The 23,918-nt window shown below is 36.5% G+C and overlaps 2 protein-coding genes and 1 long non-coding RNA gene across 3 annotated transcripts in view; all 3 read left to right on the forward strand.

Annotated features, from left to right (window-relative positions):
- Positions 1–1,486, forward strand: part of LOC132750485 (SUN domain-containing protein 2-like) — a 30,817-nt gene extending 29,331 nt beyond the window's left edge. The window contains exons 12-13 of the mRNA XM_060740481.1: positions 486–681; positions 1,406–1,486. Coding sequence (XP_060596464.1) covers positions 486–681; positions 1,406–1,486 — 277 coding nt within the window. The remainder of the gene's footprint in view (positions 1–485; positions 682–1,405) is intronic.
- Positions 1,487–1,913: 427 nt separating this feature from the next.
- Positions 1,914–3,296, forward strand: LOC132750489 (uncharacterized). The gene is made up of 3 exons (XR_009628553.1): positions 1,914–2,053; positions 2,675–2,748; positions 3,241–3,296. It is a non-coding gene; the product is annotated as an uncharacterized LOC132750489 (long non-coding RNA).
- Positions 3,297–5,201: 1,905 nt separating this feature from the next.
- LOC132750483 (uncharacterized) lies at positions 5,202–18,333 on the forward strand. Its single transcript, XM_060740479.1, has 3 exons — positions 5,202–6,164; positions 7,615–7,680; positions 16,256–18,333. The coding sequence occupies exons 1-3, from the start codon at positions 6,002–6,004 to the stop codon at positions 16,405–16,407; spliced, it is 381 nt and encodes a 126-aa protein (XP_060596462.1). The 5' UTR covers positions 5,202–6,001; the 3' UTR covers positions 16,408–18,333.
- Positions 18,334–23,918: the final 5,585 nt, after the last annotated feature.

Below are 23,918 nucleotides of genomic sequence, written 5' to 3' on the forward strand. Positions count from 1 at the left end.
AAAATTGTGAGATAGGAGTCCGTTTTGACTACAGTACACAATTTACATAATGTTAACACAATGTCCTTTATGATATGATTTTAGTGAGATTAGAGATGAGTGGAAGGTAGTCTTGGGGTTAAGATGTATGGCTGTTAGCATTAGAACCCTTCTCAAGTCATGACCACTATGATGCAGTATTTTAAAGAAATCTCTTAACTGAAACTCGGATCGCAGATATTTTGATTGGTCAGAAACTGTCTGAACTTGGGGAAAAAATATTTTACTAGCTCAAGGCCGTGTTTCATCAAATACTGATTAATTCCAGGAAGCAGACTTGATATCAATATGTAGTTGGAGCCATTCTTTCACAATCTTGTTAAAAGATATGTTTCAACTAAACCTTAAGTGTTTTTTATATATGATATGTCTAGAGTTTAACTAGGGCTCAGGTTCTTACACAGCTATTATTTTTATGGTGCTTGATACGATACTAATATTTACAGGAAACCATTACCTACCCCAAAGAAAGGTACACATCTACCTACAGAACTAGATACTTGGTTAACCACCAATAGACAGTATGAGATGGAAACCCTTATAGAGAAGGCAACAAACCTTCGAGAAAATGCCACCGATATCATTATAGCACTCAGTGAGGCAGAAAACTTTAAAAAAATCTTACATAACCTGGCTGTAGAGGTAACTATTTTCGGTCATTAGGTTTTAAATGACATTGACACTTTACCTCATATATACGCAAAGCATGCACTTTCTGCCCCCCCCCCCCCCCCCCCCCCCTCTTTAAGGCCTCAAATAGCAAAGAAATGTCCTATTTGGCACCAAACACATGTTTTTCTTTGTGAAATTGTGCTTAAAAAAGTGGAGATGTCTCCTCGTTACCATGGTAACAGAAAAATTTAAGACTGAGCATGTTGTTACAAAGGCAATGGTCCAGTCAACATTTTTTGCCAAGTTTGAATAGTTTTGAAGCAGGAGGCTTTTCAATGAAAATGACCATTTTTCACAATATGCTCATGAGGGAAAGGGTTAATAAGAAATATTCTCAGATTTAAATTGAAAAAAAAGAATTGTGCAATTTTTAGTTTGTAATATTTTGGAATACTTTGCACAAAACATAATTTTATACTGAAAAACAGATCAAGTCAGCAAAATTAATGATGATTGATTTGAAATTTTGCATACAATTAGTCTCAATCTATATCAAGGCTACACAAATCTCAAAATCATAAAAAAAATTCCAATCATTGATGTTCGAAAAACCTAAGTGGAGTTCCTTTAAAAAAGAAGGAAAGATTTGATGGAAATAATTTTAGATTGCCATCTTCTTAACTGCTAAAAAGATTTTCAACAAAACCCCTAGAATTCTTGTTACATTAAATGCTCTAAATTATATACCTTTTAGCCTCAGAACAGTATGCCAGATGTAATAATCTGGATGATTAGCGGAGAGAAGAGAATAGGGTTCCCACCGTTCCCACAATAAATCTCCTCTAAACCCAAAAAACCCGTTTTTATTGTGGGAGGGAAAGTGGCAAATACCCAAAATATTTCAATGAAAAGGGGAGAGTTATTTTTGTTTTTTAAAAAGGGAAGGGTGGGGAAAAAATAAGTAGATTAGAAAAATCTTTGTTGAAATGACATTATCCTCATTTTTTATTTGTATTCATATTTTGTTTCACCATGGACCATTTGTTTTTTTCATAATTATATCATTCTTCTAGAAATATTAATAGAAATATTAATATTAATTAATCTTTTCAGCAGAATTATTCATAACTATAAATTATATCAGGAATACTCAAAGAATGCTTATTAAGTATAGAACTGAAAAGATAATGAAAACAAGTTCATAACTTTATTTGTGTTATTGCTACAACTAAAACTTATGTTTTTGTTATTTCCCCGAACACAGTACCCTGGTCACAAGCAAGAGAACAAACATGATGTACCAGCTCTTTTGAGGATCAAACTTTGGCTCGGCCTGCAGTCCGAGGAGGACGCATGGCACCAGATGCAGAAAGAAGGTGAAATGGCAGTGTTTGCTGAAACTGTAAGTAATTTGATCTCTGTTCCTCTGAATTTTATGGGTTGACGTATATTTTAAATGATGTAGATAGTACAAAAGTTAAAACAATTTAATATTCAAGTTCTCTTTGATTTCATATCATCTGATTGTTTAAATAAGAAGAGTTTAGAATTTATTCTAGAATATCATGGATGTCTGATATTTTAATACAGAATCTTCATATTAATGGTGCTGCGCTTGAATGCAATACACTTGTGCATGTTGGTTTGCTAGTCTTTTCATTCATGTTCAAAATTTTTTAGAGAGAAAGTTTTTTCTATTCACATTTTGGGTGACTATAACGGTCATATTTTAACTATTATAGCATGCATTACTTATGATATACAGAGAAATATCTGACTTACACAGTCATACAAGTATTGATATTATTAATAAGTACAGTAAGTGTGAGAGTATTGGCTTCACTGTAGTGAAAAATCCTAGTTGATCATGCTGTAATTTCATTTCATAATTTAAATATATAGAGAAAATTATTTATAAGAATACCAAACTATACTTTTAAGACACATGCTAGGAAGATTGTTTCAGTAAGTACAAAAAAATGTTTCAAGACAAGAATAATAAAGTTTTAAACTGATTTTTTAGTATGAGAACCAACAGGAAGTACCCACACCCAGCTGGCAATGGGAAGGTGAATGGTATATTAACCCTGAGTTGAGGTATGATATTTATGATAAAAATACTTAATCTATTAATTGAAGGTAAATACTAAAACTTCACCAGAAGATTATAATCTAGCTAGTTGACTAACTAAAGTTGTTGTTGGAGATATGGCCAAATCTCACTTCAAAGTTTAAATTTTAAATTTTTGTACCTCAGTACTGATTGTCAAATCAGATGTTTTGTTACCATCTTATATCCTTACTGACAACAATCACCTTGGCTTTAAATTATTTATTCTATAGATAGATTTTCTTCCTGTTATGAAAATATAACCTTGACCCCAAGATGACCTTAACCTGAAAGGTCAGATTTTCAAATCTCTGGAAATTTCACTAAATTTTTTTTATATTTTTTTGAACAGACAGGCACTGTTTTGTTTCATGAACAGGGTTTCTTTATGATTGTAACAGATCAGTCTACCAGTAGCAGTAAGTTTTCATGTTTATTTTAAAGTAAGACTTTTAATTGTTTTGCATTTTGAATTTCAGTATGAGACAGCCTGGAACCAACTGGGTAGAGTCAACCAGACCTTGGTCAAATGTTGTAAGTGCTTTTGTTATAACTAGTTGACTGGAAATGGTTGGTTATTTTTCTGCTGATTATAATTATAGTGTGGTTAAATTTTTGTTGTCAGTTTTTGTTGGGTAAATTGCTTCTGCATACTATAAGAAGCTTATTTATTTAGAATATCCCAGTGCTATTCATGCAAAGTAACTTTGGGTAACAAAATAAATAATGAAAGAAGCAAACATTCTTTTTAGACATTTTCACATAATGTAAATAAAAAAAACCCACAATAACAACTAAAATATTGTATTCGGACACAATAAATTTTACTTTATTTTGGTTTAAGTTTTTTATAAAGAAAAATATCTCAAATATTGTTTGAGATATTCAATTGAAACTTAAAATACTTATTAATAGTAATAAGGTACATCAGATTGACAAGTTAGATAACTCTGCCTACAATATTGACAGAATTATGCCCCTTTTTAACTTAGAAATTTTGGTTAAAGTTTTTGTAAAGACAAATATCTCAATTATTGCTTGAGATATTCAATTGAAACTTACAATACTTATTTATAGTAACAAGGTACATCAGATTGACAAGTTGGATAACTCTGCGTACAATATTGACAGAATTATGCCCCTTTGAAACTTAGAAATTTTGGTTAAAGTTTTTTTGTAAAATCAAATATCTCAATTATTGCTTGAGATATTCATTTGAAATTTACAATACTTTTTAGCTCGACTATTCGATAAGAATAAGTAGAGCTATTGCAGTCACCCGAGCGTCGGCGTCGGCGTAACCACTTATGTTAAAGTTTTTGTAATAGTTCAAATATTTTCAAAGTCCATTGACATATGGCTTTGAAACTTTGCACACTTGTTCACCATCATGACCCCAACCTGTAGACAGGAGGAGGTAACTCTATCAAGCATTTTGACAGAATTATGCCCCTTTTTCGACTTAGAATTTACGTTAAAGTTTTTGTAATAGTTCAATTATTTTCAAAGTCCATTGACATATGGCTTTGAAACTTTGCACACTTGTTCACCATCATGACCCCAACCTGTAGACAGGAGGAGGTAACTCTATCAAGTATTTTGACAGAATTATGCCCCTTTTTCGACTTAGAATTTACGTTAAAGTTTTTGTAATAGTTCAAATATTTTCAAAGTCCATTGACATATGGCTTTGAAACTTTGCACACTTGTTCACCATCATGACCCCAACCTGTAGACAGGAGGAGGTAACTCTATCAAGCATTTTGACAGAATTATGCCCTTTTTCGACTTAGAATTTACGTTAAAGTTTTTGTAATAGTTCAAATATTTTCAAAGTCCATAGACATATGGCTTTGAAACTTTGCACACTTGTTCAACATCATGACCCCAACCTGTAGACAGCAGGGGGTTACTCTATCAAGCATTTTGACAGAATTATGCCCCTTTTTTGACTTAGAATTTACGTTAAAGTTTTTGTAATAGTTCAAATATTTTCAAAGTCCATTGACATATGGCTTTGAAACTTTGCACACTTGTTCAACATCATGACCCCAACCTGTAAACAGGAGGAGGTAACTCTATCAAGCATTTTGACAGAATTATGTCCCTTTTTCGACTTAGAATTTACGTTAAAGTTTTTGTAATAGTTCAAATATTTTCAAAGTCCATTGACATATGGCTTTGAAACTTTGCACACTTGTTCACCATCATGACCCCAACCTGTAAACAGGAGGAGGTAACTGTATCAGGCATTTTTTTTACTATCAAGCACTAAGAATAGTCGAGCATGCTGTCCTACCGACAGCTCTTGTTTATAGTCACAATGTACATCATTTTGCTAAATTGCATATCTCTGACTGCAATATTTGCAGAATTATTTGCCCCTTTGAAACTTAGAGATTTTGGTTAAAGGTTAAAGGTCTTCAAAGATATAATTTACTTGAAACTTTACACATGTACTTAGGGTTATAATTTGAAGGTCATAATTGTATGTCACTGACCAAGTTCCATAACTCTATCTTGCATAAAGGCTGATTCATATCCCCTTTTCTACTTAATCTCTTGGTTAATGTTTACATGCAAGTTTTACATATCTCAATAACTATTAAAGATATTTATTTAAAACTTCACATATGCATTAAGGGTCAGAATTGTAGGTCACTGACAAAGATCCATAATTCTATCTTGCATTTAGGCTGATTTTTCTTCCTTTTTTCAACTTAAAAAATTCATGGTAAAGTTTTGCTTGTAAGCTGTTATCTCCATAACTACGGAAGGGTTTGTGCCTTTTTTAGGACAATTTTATGCATTTGTAATAATAAAGCAGTGATTTACTTGATAAAACATCTTAATAACAAGCCTTTGTACCTTTTCTGTCAATTTTATATATTCATAGGTAATTCGTATCATTATACGCAATAAAGCACCCTTGTGACATTACCTTCCAAATAGTCAAGCCAATACTGTATAATTAGACTCTCTCTAAGACCTATAACATGAATTTATAAAAAAAAATAGCCTTTTTGTGAACTTAAAAAATTTAACATTATCAAGGCTCTTTTACTATCAAGCAATTAGAATAGTCGAGCGTGCTGTCCTACCGACAGCTCTTGTTATATAGATAATGAATGTTGAAATTTGACATCTTTGTGTGAAAGAGTCGTAACTCCTTCTTTATTTAGTATGAGTTACAACCCTTTCACACCAAGCCCTTGGTTTGTTTGAGCTTTTAATTATTGAATGGAAAATTTTTTCTTCTTTGTTAGTTACAAAAATATATCCGAACCTGAAGATAGGCTAGATGTTGATGAAATATTTTTATATTCTTACAAGGAACCATATTTCTGGGACTACTCCTATATGAATATAACAGAACCAGCAGGAGACCTATACCTCACTCCAGGTAATTTTTTTACTTTTATTACAAGTTTTAAATAATTTTTATAACGATCTTATATGATAAGACAAAAATTTTAAATGGTTGTGTAATGTTGGAAAAAAATTCAATGTTCTATTGTTATAATATGATGGCTAGGGTTTGCTTATTTTTTAATTTTTGGTATTTAAACTGTGTTTATTAAAATGGACAGTATCAAAATTATTTGTGAAACCACCTAAATAATAATGAACAAGTCTAAAACAATTTTTTAGTCTGGTAAGTAATGGATGCTGAAACCTCTAAAAATATTAATGAAGAGTTCCAAATTCAAATCTGTCTTGTCCATTATACATTGTATGATGTTTTCAAGGTAACAGGTCAATAAACCTCTTAAATCAATTATTATCACAATAAAAAAAAGAAAAGGACTAAAATATTCCCACAAAAATATAAACATTTTACAAAAGCATGTATCCTTGTAAAGAATATAGCCCATTGTCATAATTAAAAGTGTTCTTGATTTCAATTGCATTTATTGATATAAAAAAAATGAAAAAACATTACCATGAGAACACTTTTTTTTTAAGTTTCTTGTTATGATTGTATTTGACATTTGTTCTGCATTTATACATGTAATAAATACATGTCCTGAAATAATGTTTGGATTGACATAAATAATTATGTCCTAAATAAATGCTTGGAATGGCCTAGATGTTCCTGAAATATTTTTGTTATTATAACCTAAAATATTAGTTTAAATGGCATTTAATTGTGCCTGAAATAATGTTTGAATTGCACACATATACCTGGTGTAATGTTTTTTAACAGCATGCACATACCTGAAATAATGATTTAAACATGGCATATTTTGTGCAGTGTAAAACCAAGCAATGAAAAAAATTAAGAAAATAATTTTGTTGCTTTTAATCTTTAATATGCATGAGCATGTTGTGAATATATGTATTGTTTTGTACTCTTTATGAGAAAGATCTCTTTAACTGTATATTTGATTTGTGTACTATATTTTGTCAAGGTTGTGAAATTTTACTTGTCTTGTGTTTTGTTGAGGTTATTTAGTACTGTCATGCATCAAATGCATTTACACATGCTTACTTTTCTCTATGTTTTAATCTTTAAGTTCTAAGTTTTAAGAATCTTTCAAAAGTTCATACTTTCATAGTGCATTTGGAACCTTTTGCAGATTTTAAATTTACTCAAATAATTGTAATTTACACTTTTTCACAGTCAGTATAAGTTATTGGGGACAAAATGCTTGCAGATTGCAAATAAGAATAAATTAAGTCCCACACTTTATTTTGAGACATACATGTGTATGTGTTTTATTGGATGATTTGAACACAGTAGTAAACCAAAAAACGTTCATGTGACCAGTCACCTGGAATTATCACTGCATATGTATTGTATTGTTGTACATGTTACTCATTGTCATAATTTTGATATATCTGTTTTACAGTTACACCCAGGCCCTACATGTTCCCTGAAACCGATGAGGTATTCTGCGACTCCCCAGGCGCTGCTGGTAGGTCTTCTATACTTTTTTTGAAATTTAAGTAAGCCCCTTTGATAATATCACACCATTTTCATTTAAAAATGTAATAGGAGTTGTTTCCCTTTTATGCAATACTATATAAATATATCTTGTGAGATAATTTGTTCAATATTTCCTTTAATTATTGTATCACCATTAACAACTTGCCTGTTGATTTGAAGTAGCTCTCATTCTTGTTACATTAACCCTTTCCCCCATGAGCATATTGTGAAAAATGGCCGTTTTCACTGAAAAGCCTCCTGTTACAAGTTCAAACTGCTATGAAACTATGAAAAATGCTTCAATACTAATCAAACTTGGCACAAATGTTGACTGGACCATTGCCTTTGTAACGACATGCTCAGTCTTAAATTTCCTGTTACCATGGCAACGAGGGGGCATCTCAAAATTGCCAAAAATCACTATTTTGCCTCGATTTTTTCTAAAACAGTCTGGTAAATTATGGATGCTGAAACCCCCAAAAATATTAATGAAGAGATTCAAATCTGGCTTGTCCATTATACATTGTATGATGTTTCCAAGGTAACGGGTCATTAAACATCTTAACATATGATGTAAAAATTGATAAATTATCATCAAAATAAAAAAAATAAAAAGGACTAAAATATTCCCATGAAAATATAAAGATTTTACAAAAGCATGTATTCTTGTAAAGAATATAGCCCATTGTCATAATTTTAAGCATTCTTGATTTCAACTGTATTTATTTATATAAAAAGAATGATTTCAAAACATTGCCATGAGTACACTTTTTTAAAAAGAATTTTTAAAGTTTCTCGTTATGATTGTATTTTAAATTTGTTCTGCATTTATAAATTTAATAAAGGCTTCGATTGATTTCCTAATGTATTGTGTTTCATGTTACATCAAAATTTATAATAGAATGATGTTAACTTGAAATTAGGTTATTAGTCTGTAATGTTTTGTTTTAAATATAATTATGGAATCAAGTGTATCAAGTATTGTTTGTTTGTGCTATTCTTTCATAGTGTCTCCATTTGCCTGAAATAATACTAAAAAAGGCATACATTGGCCAGAAATTCTGATTTACATATACATGTTTGAATGAGGCTCATTTACCTGAAATAATGTTTGGAATGGCATGGTACAGTTGTCCTGAAATAGTCTTTAGATTGACCTACAGTCCTAAGAAAGTGTTTTGATTGGCATATTTGTGTGCCTGAAATAATGTTATGAATGTCATATTATACATGTACCAGAAAAAATGATTTTAATGGCATACATGTCCTGAAATAATGTTTGAATTGACATAAATAATTGTGTCCTAAATTAATGCTTGGAATGGCCTATATATATATATATATAGATGTACCTGAAAATATTTTAGTTATGTTAACCAGAAATATTAGTTTAAATGGCATTCAATTGTGCCTGAAATAATGTTTGAATGGCACACATATACCTGGTGTAATGTTTTAACAGCATGCACATACCTGAAATAATGATTTAAGCATAGCATATTTTGTGCATTGTAAAACCAAGCAGTGAAAAAAATTAAGAAAATAATTGTTGCTTTCAATCTTGAATATGCATGAGCATGTTGTGAATATATGTATTGTTTTGTACTGATTGTTATTAAGGTTTCTTTAACTGTATATTTGATTTGTGTACTATATTTTGTCAAGGTTGTGAAATTTTACTTGTCTTGTGTTTCGCTGAGGTTATTTAGAACTGTCATGCTTTGTTTAGGTTGAACAGTGCTAAAATGTTATGTTTTGGTTGTATAGTACTACATTCTTAAGTTTGCAATTTACAACAATGATTTGGAAGCAAAATGACACAGTCTAATCGGATAGTATCAAATGCAATGTTTATTTTAAATAAGCATTTAAGAAAGTAAAAAAAAAAATGTGCCATGATATAGGGTGAAATTAAGGTAACTTTATGATATTTAGTATTGTTATGACTATATTTTCATGCATCAAATGCATTTACACATGCCTATTTTCCCTATGTTTTAACCTTTAAGTTCTAAGTTTTAAGAATCTTTCATACTTACAAATTTCATTATGCATTTGGAACCTTTTGCAGATTTTGAATTTACTCAAATAATTTTAATTTACACTTTTTTGAAGCCAGTATAAGTTATTGAGGACAAAATGCTTGCAGATTTCAAATAAGAATAAACTAAGCCCCACACTTTATTTCAAGACATACAGTACGCTCACCGCGGGTTTTGCTTTTTCCGCGATACCACTGCGGACGATTTTTTTTTATCGCGGACAAACGCGGGGGTTCATCCGCGATGAGAAGCCTAATTTCCCCGCGATCCTCGGTGTTTAGTTGTTTCCACCGCGGACAAAATTCTGACGACCGTTCTTTATTCATCGATAAAATCAGACACCCGTTTCCCATGGGGGAACACCATGGTCAGTTGGTCAGTATAAATTAACCTCCAAAAATGATAGACGTTTTATTATGCTCCCCGAAAAAATATCGGGGGAGCATATAGTTGGCACCTTGTCCGTCTGTCCGTACGTCTGTCTGTTCGTCCGTTTTCTTGTCCGGAGCATAACTTGAAAACCCTTGGAGATAATTTGTTTAAATTTCATACAGTGGTAGAGGGCATTGAGGGGAAGTGCAGTGTCAAAGAACCATAACTCTATTTTGCCCGGTTTTTGAATTATCTCTCCTTATAGAAAAATTTTGTCTTGGGCATAACTCTAAAACTATAAGAGATATCAACATGAAACTTTGTAGGTGAATAGATCTCAATGGGTAGATGTGCAGTGCATAAGAACAATAACTCTTTTTTGTCTTAATTTTGGAGTTATTGCCCTTTGTTAATTTCAACACTTTGAACTTTATCCGGAACATAACTCTAAAACTATAAGAGATATCAAGATGAAACATTGTAGGTAGATAGATCTCAGTGAGTAGAAGTGCAGTCGAAAGAACCATAACTCTGTTAAGCCTCATTTTTTAATTATCTCTCCTTATAGAAAAATTTTGTCTGGGGCATAACTCTAAAACTATAAGAGATATCAACATGAAACTTTGTAGGTGAATAGATCTCAATGGGTAGATGTGCAGTGCATAAGAACAATAACTCTTTTTTGTCCTAATTTTTGAGTTATTGCCCTTTGTTAATTTCAACACTTTGAACTTTGTCCAGAACATAACTCTTAAACTATAAGAGATATCAAGATGAAACATTGTAGGTAGATAGATCTCATTGAGTAGAAGTGCAGTGCAAAAGAACCATAACTCTTAAGCCTCATTTTTGAATTATCTCCCCTTAAAGAAAAAAATCTTGTCTGGGGCATAACTCTAAAACTATAAGAGATATCAACATGAAACTTTGAAGGTGAATAGATCTCAATGGGTAGATGTGCAGTGCATAAGAACAATAACTCTTTTTGTCCTAATTTTGGAGTTATTGCCCTTTGATAATTATTACACTGAACTTTGTCCGGAACATAACTCTAAAATTATAAGAGATAACAAGATGAAACATTGTAGGTAGATAGATCTCATTGAGTAGAAGTGCAGTGCAAAAAAACATATCTCTGTTAAGCCTCATTTTGAATTATCTCCCCTTTTAGAAAAATCTTGTACTGGACATAGCTGTAAAACTATAAGAGATATCAACATGAAACTTTGTAGGTAGATGTATCTCAATGGGTAAATGTGCAGTGCACAAGAATCATAACTCTGTCTTGCCTAATTCTGGAGTTATTGCCATTTGTTTATTTTTACTTTTTAGCTCGACTATTCGATAAGAATAAGTAGAGCTATTGCAGTCACCCGAGCGTCGGCGTCGGTGTCGGCGTAACCACTTATGTTAAAGTTTTTGTAATAGTTCAAATATTTTCAAAGTCCATTGACATATGGCTTTGAAACTTTGCACACTTGTTCACCATCATGACCCCAACCTGTAGACAGGAGGAGGTAACTCTATCAAGCATTTTGACAGAATTATGCCCCTTTTTCGACTTGATTTTACGTTAAAGTTTTTGTAATAGTTCAAATATTTTCAAAGTCCATTGACATATGGCTTTGAAACTTTGCACACTTGTTCACCATCATGACCCCAACATGTAGACAGGAGGAGGTAACTCTATCAAGCATTTTGACAGAATTATGCCCCTTTTTCGACTTAGAATTTACGTTAAAGTTTTTGTAATAGTTCAAATATTTTCAAAGTCCATTGACATATGGCTTTGAAACTTTGCACACTTGTTCACCATCATGACCCCAACCTGTAGACAGGAGGAGGTAACTCTATCAAGTATTTTGACAGAATTATGCCCCTTTTTCGACTTAGAATTTACGTTAAAGTTTTTGTAATAGTTCAAATATTTTCAAAAGTCCATTGACATATGGCTTTGAAACTTTGCACACTTGTTCACCATCATGACCCCCAACCTGTAGACAGGAGGAGGTAACTCTATCAAGCATTTTGACAGAATTATGCCCCTTTTTCGACTTAGAATTTACGTTAAAGTTTTTGTAATAGTTCAAATATTTTCAAAGTCCATAGACATATGGCTTTGAAACTTTGCACACTTGTTCAACATCATGACCCCAACCTGTAGACAGCAGGAGGTAACTCTATTAAGCATTTTGACAGAATTATACCCCTTTTTTCGACTTAGAATTTACGTTAAAGTTTTTGTAATAGTTCAAATATTTTCAAAGTCCATTGACATATGGCTTTGAAACTTTGCATGCTTGTTCAACATCATGACCCCAACCTGTAAACAGGAGGAGGTAACTCTATCAAGCATTTTGACAGAATTATGCCCCTTTTTCGACTTAGAATTTACGTTAAAGTTTTTGTAATAGTTCAAATATTTTCAAAGTCCATTGACATATGGCTTTGAAACTTTGCACACTTGTTCACCATCATGACCCCAACCTGTAAACAGGAGGAGGTAACTGTATCAGGCATTTTTTTTACTATCAAGCACTAAGAATAGTCAAGCATGCTGTCCTACCGACAGCTCTTGTTTGACATAGAATTTACGTTAAAGTTTTTGTAATAGTTCAAATATTTTCAAAGTCCATTGACATATGGCTTTGAAACTTTGCACACTTGTTCAACATCATGACCCCAACCTGTAAACAGGAGGAGGTAACTCTATCAAGCATTTTGACAGAATTATGCCCCTTTTTCGACTTAGAATTTACGTTAAAGTTTTTGTAATAGTTCAAATATTTTCAAAGTCCACTGACATATGGCTTTGAAACTTTGCACACTTGTTCACCATCATGGCCCCAACCTGTAAACAGGAGGAGGTAACTGTATCAATCATTTTTTTTACTATCAAGCACTAAGAATAGTCGAGCGTTGCTGTTTACTGACAGCTCTTGTTGAAGTTGTCCAGAACATAACTCGGAAACCATAAGAGATATCAACAAGAAACTTTGTAAGTTGATAGATAACAGTGATTAGAAAAGCAGTGCAAAGAACAGTAACGCTGCCTTTCCTAATTTTGGAATTATTGCACTTTGAACTTTTTCCAGGGACATAGGTCTGAAACTACAAGAGGTGTACTTTCCTGTGTCCAAAACCTATTCGGGGAGCATCACCCGGCTCAAACCGGGCTCTTGTTATTTTTTAACGTCATCTTTTTATACGCCCGTTTGAAAAACGGGAAGTATTATGGGAACGCCCCTTGGCGGGCGGGCGGGCAGGCGGCGTCCAATTTTGTCCGGAGCATATCTACATGTATGGAGGGATTTTAATGAAACTTCATAGAAATGTTCACCACTATGAGGAGCAGTGTCGCGCACATGAACCAGGTCTCTAGGTCAAAGGTCAAAGTCACACTTAGAGCTCATTGAAAGATGCTTGTCCGGAGCAAAACTTCCACATGTATAGAGGGATTTCAATATTACTTGGCACAAATGTTCACCATTGTGAGGCGGAGTGTCGCGCGCAAGATTCAGGTCCTTGCGGCCAAGGTCAAACATAGAGGTCAAAGTTCAGATAAAAATATGGTGATGTGTATATGGACCATTTAGTTATCATTTATTGAGGGATTGTAACACAAATGGTCATTGTCAAGACTATGGCTGTGATGCATATAATTTAGGTCAATATATACAAGGTCATGGTCACTAAAGATGATGAAATATCCAGATTTTGTCCGGAGCATATCTCCTACATGTATGGAGGGATTTTAATGAAACTTCATAGAAATGTTCATCATTATAAGGAGCAGTGTTGCGCACATGAACCAGGTCCCTAAGTCAAAGGTCAAGGTCACACTTAAAGCTCATTGATAAATGCTTGTCCAGAGTAAAACTTCCACATGTATAGAGGGATTTAAATATTACTTGACACAAATGTTCACCATTGTGAGGCGGAGTGTGGTGCGCAAGATTCAGGTCCTTGCAGCCAAGGTCAAGGTCACACATAGAGGTCAAAGTTCAGATAAAAATATGGTGATGTGTATATGGATCGTTTAGTCATCATTTATTGAGGGATTGTAACACAAATGGTCATTATCAAGACTTTGGCTGTGATAATATAATTTAGGTCAATATATACAAGGTCAAGGTCACTAAAGATGATGAAATAACCAGATTTTGTCCGGAGCATATCTCCTACACGCATGAAGGGATTTTAATGAAATTTCTTAGAAATGTTCACCATTATAAGAAGCCATGTCACGCACATGAACTAGGTCTCTAGGTCAAAGGTCAAAGTCACACTTAGAGCTCATTGAAAAATGCTTGTCCAGAGCAAAACTTCCACATGCAATCATAGAGGGATTTCAATATAACTTGGCACAAATGTTCACCATTGTGAGGCCGAGTGTCGCGCACAAAATTCAGGTCTCTGCAGTCAAGGTCAAGGCCACACATAGAGGTCAAAGTTTAGATAAAAGTTTGAAGATGTGTATAGGGACCATTTAGTCATCATTTATTGATGGATTTTATTTGGAGCTCATAGCAAAACGCTTGTCTGGAGCAAAACTTCTACATGCATGGAGAGATTTCAATATAATTTGGCACAAATGTTCATCATTGTGAGGCTGAGTGCCGTGCATTATTCAGGTCCCTGCGACCAAGGTCAAGGTCACGCATCCTGTGCATATCTTCCCTACTGATTTGTTTTAAGGTTTATTTAACAACACAGTGCCAAGGATAAAAACTTGCTTGCTAGATAACACTTATCCATAATGCCCCCATCTCAATCTAAAGCTTTCGTAAACGGGCGTATTTTGTGACTATGGCACCCTTGTTTACACAATGACTTGAAAATTGACCACAATCGACTCCTTAAATGTTATTATACGTTAAATTATTTGAACGGAATTCGAAATAAAAATTATTACATCTGTACCTGTTTTTGTTGTTGTTTTTAATATTCAATTGTATGTACTTAAAACTACATGTTGTCTACAAATACTATTATTCCTATGAACAATAATATCTTAAGATAAAAATAAAATGAAATATTTTTAACTTGAAAATCGGTCGATGGAAGTTCTTAGAAAATAATGGACATGTGCTTGTTTGCCTTATATACATGTATGTACATGCATACTGTTCATAATAAAATAACAAAAAGTATAACGTCAAGTTTAACAAAATTCTGCAAAAAAAAAACTATAAAAAATAAAAGAACAAACTACTAAAACAAAAATGAAAATAAACTTCAATAGTTGATACAAACTTCAAAACATATACATTACCCTCACACCTGTAATTAGATAAATCAAGAATATCATTTTATGTATATTTTGGTGAAATAAACTCTTTCTTTTAATGTTCCAAATAAAATGTAAGACTTTATTATCAACATGCAAATAAACAGAAACAGTAAAACGCATCTGACAATTGAAAGAGACGTCTTGGAATATTGCCTGAATAAATTGTTGAGGGTTACTTTTTCATAGTTTTTAAATAAGAAACAAAAGCTGGCATATAAATTGTTGCAGTATCTTTTTCATAAATGTCATATGCCGAATTTTTCATTATTCGACTACCATGAAGTTGCGACGACAATGATTTATCTTGATGTCGAATACATATTATACATTACCCAAGACAATAACAAGAAGAAGAACAAGAAATACACTGCATTTGTACATGTACTTTTATTACAACAAAAAAGAAAACAAATAAACAAATTTTACATATAGTTATATGTACAGTACATTTTACAGTACGTACGTATACTGATGTTAAAATACAGTAATTAATTTTTAAAATTTAAGGTTTCCACCGCGTTGACCGGTGTTTGACCAACGCGTTCCTCCGCAATTTACCACTGCGATCTGCGGGGGAAATGGTTTTGAAAATTTTTTGTCCGCGGGGGCATGCGGACAATATCTGAGCAAATTTTGCGTCCGCGGTTAATCTCATCTGTGGGGTCACGCGGGTTTTGCAAAAGCCGCGCTGAGCGTACTGTACATGTGTATGTTTTTTATGGGATAATTTGAACACAGAAGTAAACCAAAAATGTTCATGTGACCAGTCACCTGGAATTATCACTGCCTATTTCCATGTCCATTGTATTGTAGTACATGTAACTCATTGACATAATTTTGATATATCTGTTTTACAGTTTCACCAGATTTCATCCCCTACACATGTCCTCCGGCAGGCTGTTTCTATTACCTTGCTACAGAAGAGGCCGACAGTGTATTCCATCCTAACTGTTACTCCCCAGGCTGTGAATCCCCAAGATTACCCCTTAGGAATATGCAATGCTGGTAGGTCTTCTATACATTTTTTTGTAATTATACCCCCGCACAACAAAGTTGTAAGGGGGGTATACTGGAATCAGCTTGTCCAGCTGTCCGTCGGTTTTTCTTGTCCGCCCAATAACTTAAGATTTCTTTGACCCTAAGTCTTCATATTTGGCATGGAGGTTAGTCATGATTAGTAGATGACCCCTTTTGATTTTGAGGTCACTAGGTCAAGGTCACAGGGGCCTTGACTTCAAAAAGCGTGTCCGCCCAATAACTTAAGATTCCTTTGATCTACAGTCGTCTTATTTGGCATGGAGGTTAGTCATGATAAGTAGATGACCCCTATTGATTTTGAGGTCACCAGGTCATAGGTCAAGGTCACAGGGGCCTTGACTTCAAAAAGCTTGTCCGCCCAATAACTTAAGATTCCTTTGACCCATAGTCTTCATATTTGGCATGGAGGTTAGTCATGATTAGTAGATGACCCCTATTGACTTTCAGGTCACCAGGTCAAAGGTCAAGGTCATAGGGGCCTCGACTTCAAAAAGCTTGTCAGCCCAATAACTTAAGATTCCTTTTACCCATTGTCTTCATATTTGGCATTGACATTAGTCATGAATAGTAGATGACCCCTATTGACTTTGAGGTCACAAGGTTAAAGGTCAAGGTTTCAGGGGCCTTGACTTCAAAAAGCTTGTCTGCCCAATAACTTAAGATTCCTTTGACCCACAGTCTTCATATTTGGCATGGAGGTTAGTCATAATTAGGAAATGAGCCCTACTGACTTTGAGGTCAAAGGTCAAGTTCACATGGGCCTTGACTTCAAAAAGCTTGTCCACCCAATAACTTAAGGTTCCTTTGACCCACTTCTTCATATTTGGCATGGATGTTGATCATGACTATAAGGTGACCCTTATTGATTTTAAGGTCACTGGGTCAAAGGTCAAGGTCACAGGACCTTGACAAAAAAAACCCACTTTTCTTCTCAATTGCTAAAGAATGTCCTGTCCGCAATGTATTGATTTTGACATTTTCACATTTGAAGCATGTAGAATACATAACTTAGCAATGCACTGGCTTAGTAACCTGAGATTTAGCAGGGAGGTTGTCCTTGAGCTCTAAATGGCCACTGTTGATTCTGACAACGTGGTATGCTGGGGTATTCACACCATTATAGTGGCAGTTCTAGTTTAAGTTAGCTCCCTTTGATAATATCACACCATTTTCATTTAAAAAGGTAATATGAGTTGTTTCCCATTTAAGCAACACTATATAAATATATCTTGTGAGATCATTAAATTTTGTTCAGTATTATCTTTAATTATTGTATCACCATTAGCAACTTGCCTGTTCATTTGAAGAAGCTCTCATTCTTGTTACATTAAGTGCTCATCAATCTTATTACAGTTCTTTACATGTATCAGATATGATATTTTGAAATGTATCCTTTAGTCTATATAGAATTTATTTTAGTTTGTGTAACAATCTAAAAGCTTGTAAACTCACTCTGAAACCTCTTCCTGGAACCAACCAGTACTGAGAAATTATAGTCTTAAGTTTCTGAGCTCAAAGAAACAAAGGCTTGCTCCTCAGACTGGGTTTGAACCCATGTGTCTAGTAGCCATCCTTAGATGACTAGTCATAGCAATAACAACTTGACATGCTACCACTAAAATGTATGATATGATGATGGTATACAGGATATGCTCAAGAGGAGCCCCTTTTATGATATTGCATTTAAGATAACTTACATAACACTATATGAATATTTAAAAAATATTTGAGTAAGCTCCCTTTGATAATATTACTTCATGTAAGATAATAGGAGTAGTCTCCCTTTGATACAAAATGAACATTTTTCTTTTCTCTTGACATCATGTCACTGATATTCTAATGGTCTTTTTGTCTTTATTTAAAAAAACTGATTTTTTTTATTTGAACTTCAGGTTGTATGCAACTCCGCCCCATGTGGATCAGGTGCTGCCGTACAGTGCAACCCACAATGAGTAGATGTGCAGAGCACAAGAACTTGGACCAAGAAAATTGCCAAATTTTGTAGTTATTACCCTTTTTGAGCTCAACTTTTTTGAAAATAATAAAGATACATCTTAGGAATAAGCAGTTTAAGTTTGAATTTGGTCATGGTTCAATGATTTTGGACAAACTTATCTTTCTTGAATGTTGGAAAAATTTTGAACTTTCAGTTTCAGCACTCATACTTTTGTGGAAATGTATGTAGCCATTATTTTAGCTACAAATATGAAATATGCTTTTTTTAAAAGGTTAAGACTGAATAATTTTAGTGCCTTGAACATTATATGAAAAAGGTTTGTGTTAACATTGAAAAGTTTTAAGGGCTTTGAACTTAAAATGTAAAAAATAATTTTTGCAAACAAATTTGGAACATCTGAAATTTTGGCTGCATCCGTGGTATGATGACACATTTCTAGTTTTTGGCTATAATTGAATTTTTAATAATAATCCTCAAGGATAACACTTTAAAATAACCAGACAGACCTTGACCTTCACTCATTAATGATCTTGACCTTTTCATTGTTTTTGCTGTAACTGGCTGTAACTTTACTATTATTGAAGGGATCAACTTATATTATAACAAAACATACTTAAGGACAAGACCTTGTCACCACCACTTGTCACCACCACGTGACACCACCAGCACATAACTTCACCACGTGAATTCACCACATGACTCCACCATGTGACACCACCCCGTGACTCCACCACGTGACTCAACCACTTAACACCACCACGTGAATCCTTCATGTGACACCCCTACATGTGTGACACCACACTGTGACTCAACCAATCGAATCCTTCACGTGACACCCAAACATGTGTGACACCACCAAGTGACTCCTTCATGTGACACCACCACCCCGTGACTCCACCACGTGACTCAACCACTTAACAACACCATGTGAATCCTTCATGTGACACCCCCACATGTGTGACACCACCAAGTGACACTTTCATGTGACACCACCCCTTGACTCAACCACGTGACACCACCACGTGAATCCTTCACGATACACCCCCACATGTGTGACACCACCACGTGACTCCACCACATGACACCACCACATGACTTAACCATGTGACTCCACCATGTGAATCCTTCACGTGACACCCCACCACTCCACCAAGTGACTCCTTCATGTGACACCACCACCCCGTGTGACACCACCACTTAACTCTACCAAGTGACTCCTTCTTGTGACTCCACCACTTGACACCACCACGTGACTCCACCACTTAACTCTGCAAAGTGACTCCTTCATGTGACCCCACTACTTGACTCCACCACGTGACACCACATGAATCCTTCTCGTGACACCCCTACATGTGTGACACCATCCCCATGACTCCACCACGTGAATCCTTCACGTGACACCCCAACATGTGTGACACCATCAATTGACTCCTTCATGTGACACCACCATCCCGTCACTCCACCACGTGTCACCACCACGTGACTCCACCACTTCACTCTGCCAAGTGACTCCTTCATGTGACTTCACCACGTGACTCCACCACATGTGTGACACCACCCCGTGACTCACCATGTGAATCCTTCATGTGACACCCCTACATGTGTGACACCACCCCATGACTCCACCACATGACTCCTTCACGTGACACCCAAACATGTGTGACACCACCAAGTGACTCCTTCATGTGACACCACCACCCCCTGACACCACCACGGGACATTACCACGTGAATCCATCACGTGACACCCCTTTATGTGTGACACCACCCCATGACTCCACCACGTGACTCCACCACATGTGTGACACCACCCCGTGACTCCACCATGTGAATCCTTCATGTGACACCCCTACATGTGTGACACCACCCCATGACTCCACCACATGTATCCTTCACGTGACACCCAAACATGTGTGACTCCACCAAGTGACTCCTTCATGTGACACCACCACCCCTTGACACCACCACTTAACTCTACCAAGTGACACCACCACGTGAATCCTTCACGTGGCACCCCTACATGTGTGACACCACCCCGTGACTCCACCAATTGAATCCTTCACGTGACACCACCACGTGACTCCACCACTTAACTCTGCCAAGTGACTCCTTCATGTGACTACACCACTAAACACCACCATGTTACTCAACCAGGTGACTCCACCTAATATTTGACACCACCCCGTGTTTCCACCATATGAATCCTTCACGTGACATCCCCAAATGTGTGACACCACCAAGTGACTCCTTCATGTGACACCACCCCTTGACTCCTCGTGACACCCCCACATGTGTGACACCACCAAGTGACTCCTTCATGTGACACCACCACCCCTTGAATCCACCCCGTGACTCCACCACTTGACTCCACCACTTAACACCACCACGTAACTCAACCACATGTGTGACACCACTCTGTGACTCCTTCACGTGACACCCCCACATGTGTGACACCACCAATTGACTCTTTCATGTGACGCCACCACCCCGTGACTCCACCACGTGACTCCACCACTTAACTCTGCCAAGTGACTCCTTCATGTGACTCCACCATTTGAATCCTTCACGTGACACCCCAACATGTGTGACACCACCAATTGACTCCTTCATGTGACACCACCACCCCGTGACTCCACCACGTGACACCACCATGTGACTCCACCACTTAACAACACCACGTGAATCCTTCACATGGCACCCCCACATGTTTGACACCACCAAGTGACTCCTTCATGTGACACCACCACCCCTTGAATCCACCATGTGACACCACCATGTGACTCCACCACTTAACTCTATCACGTGAATCCTTCACGTGACACCCCCACATGTGTGACTCCACCACGTGACACCACCACGTGACTCAACCATGTGACTCCACCAAGTGACTCCTTAATGTGACACCACCACGTGACTTCACCAGGTGACACCACCACATGAATCCTTCACGTGACACCCCTACATGTGTGACACCACCCTTTGACTCCACCAATTGAATCCTTCACGTGACACCCCCACATGTGTGACACCACCAAGGGACATAACTCTGAAACTACAAGAGGTGTCCTTTCCTGTGTCCAAAACCTATTAGGGGAGCCTCACCCAGCTCAAACCGGGCTGTTGTTGGTAAATTAAATTAGTAGGTTTGGCCAGAAAGGCACATGGTATAGACAGAAGCATCAGTGCAGCATCTTTGATTGAGATTGAAATAGAACTGTCTGACTCATCATGGGTTTCTGCTCATTTATGAATAAATGCTTGTTATGACTTGATGAAGAAATGGTTAAAGAGGTTAGCAGTCTTGTTATGACAAGTGTTTATGCATGTTTGAATGGTAACCTGTGATGACCAGTCATTTTTGCTTCAACTCAATCAGATTTAATGTACTGTTAATGATGTTATCACCATGTGCTTGTCTGTACTGTATGGCCTTTTAATGTCTGCATGTAAAACACATTTATTCGTTTTTCGATGGATCATGTTTTCTCAGTTTTGCAACAATTAATATTTTAAAATGAAAATATTTTAAGTTAATATTTCATTAATATTTACACTTCAGGTCTACTTTTGATAACTCCCGAATTTTTTTTAACAAGTCATATGCAGACAGTTTTTCATTAAATTTTGAATTCAGTTTTAAGATTTTTTTTGTCACTATGCTCTTAGTTATATTTTACATACACCCCGTGACTCCACCAATCGAATCCTTTACGTGACACCACCACGTGACTCCACCACTTAACTCTGCCAAGTGACTCCTTCATGTGACTCCACTACTTGACTCCACCACGTGACACCCCTACATGTGTGACACCACCCTATGACTCCACCACGTGAATCCTTCACATGACACCCCAACATGTGTGACACCACCAATTGACTCCTTCATGTGACATCACCACCCCATCACTCCACCACGTGACACCACCACGTGACTCCACCACTTAACTCTGCCAAGTGACTCCTTCATGTGACTCCACCACTTGACTCCACCACGTGAATCCTTCACGTGACACCCGTACATGTGTGACACCACCAAGTGACTCCTTCATGTGACACCACCCTGTGACTCCACCACTTGACTCCACCATGTGACACCACCACGTGACTCCACCCCTTAACTCTGCCAAGTGACTCCTTCATGTGACTCCACCACGTGAATCCTTCACGTGACACCCGTACATGTGTGACACCACCACGTGACACCACCACATGAATCCTTCACGTGACACCCAAACATGTGTGACACCACCAATTGACTCCTTCATGTGACACCACCACCCCGTGACATCACCACGTGACGTGACAACAACCACATGAATCCTTCACGTGACACCCCTACATGTGTGACACCACCCCATGACTCCACCACGAGAATCCTTCACGTGACATCCCAACATGTGTGACACCACCAATTGACTCCTTCATTTGACATCACCAAGTGACTCCTTCATGTGACACACCACCCCGTGACATCACCACGTGACTCCACCATGTGAATCCTTCACGTGACTCCACCACGTGACACCACCACGTGAATCCTTCACGTGACACCCCTACATGTGTGACACCACCCATGACTCCACCACGTGACACCACCACATAAATCCTTCACGTGACACCCAAACATGTGTGACATCACCAAGTGACTCCTTCATGTGACACACCGTCCCGTGACATCACCACGTGACTCCACCACGTGACACCACCACGTGACTCCACCACGTGACACCACCACGTGAATCCTTTACGTGACACCCCTACATGTGTGACACCACCCCGTGACTCCACCAATCGAATCTTTCATGTGACACCACCACATGACTCCACCACTTAACTCTGCCAAGTGACTCCTTCATGTGACTCCACTACTTGACTCCACCACGTGACACCCCTACATGTGTGACACCACCCCATGACTCCACCACGTGAATCCTTCACGTGACACCCCAACATGTGTGACACCACAAGTGACTCCTTCATGTGACACCACCAACCCGTGACACCACCACATGACTCCACCACGTGAATCCTTCATGTGGCACCCCTACATGTGTGACTCCACCACGTGAATCCTTCACGTGACACCCAAACATGTGTGACACCACCCCGTGACTCCACCATGTTACACCACCACGTGACGCAACCATTTAAGAACACCATGTGAATCCTTCACGTGACACCCCCACATGTGTGACACCACCAAGTGACTCCTTGATAAGAATAAGTTCCATCACCATCTATTTGACCTACAAACACACTTAAAAACAGCACAAATTATCAAAGCACAAATATCTTCCACTTGAAATGCAAGAAATGATATTAATTTAACAACCTGCATTCACTGTATTGTATCTAAATGTGAATGACTAATCAATTATTCCACAAATAGTAAACATATATATAGAAACAATTCACAACAAGAGTTTATATCAAGTTTTTGAACAGTTTTTGCAACTATTGCCGCTATTCTTTTTGGTCTTTTCTTGAATAGACTCTTCCGATTCAATTCTTTTGAGAGTTCAG

This window comes from Ruditapes philippinarum, unplaced genomic scaffold (genome assembly GCF_026571515.1).
Source record: "Ruditapes philippinarum isolate M1 unplaced genomic scaffold, ASM2657151v2 ctg4814_1_1_1_1, whole genome shotgun sequence".
Taxonomy (NCBI): domain Eukaryota; kingdom Metazoa; phylum Mollusca; class Bivalvia; order Venerida; family Veneridae; genus Ruditapes; species Ruditapes philippinarum.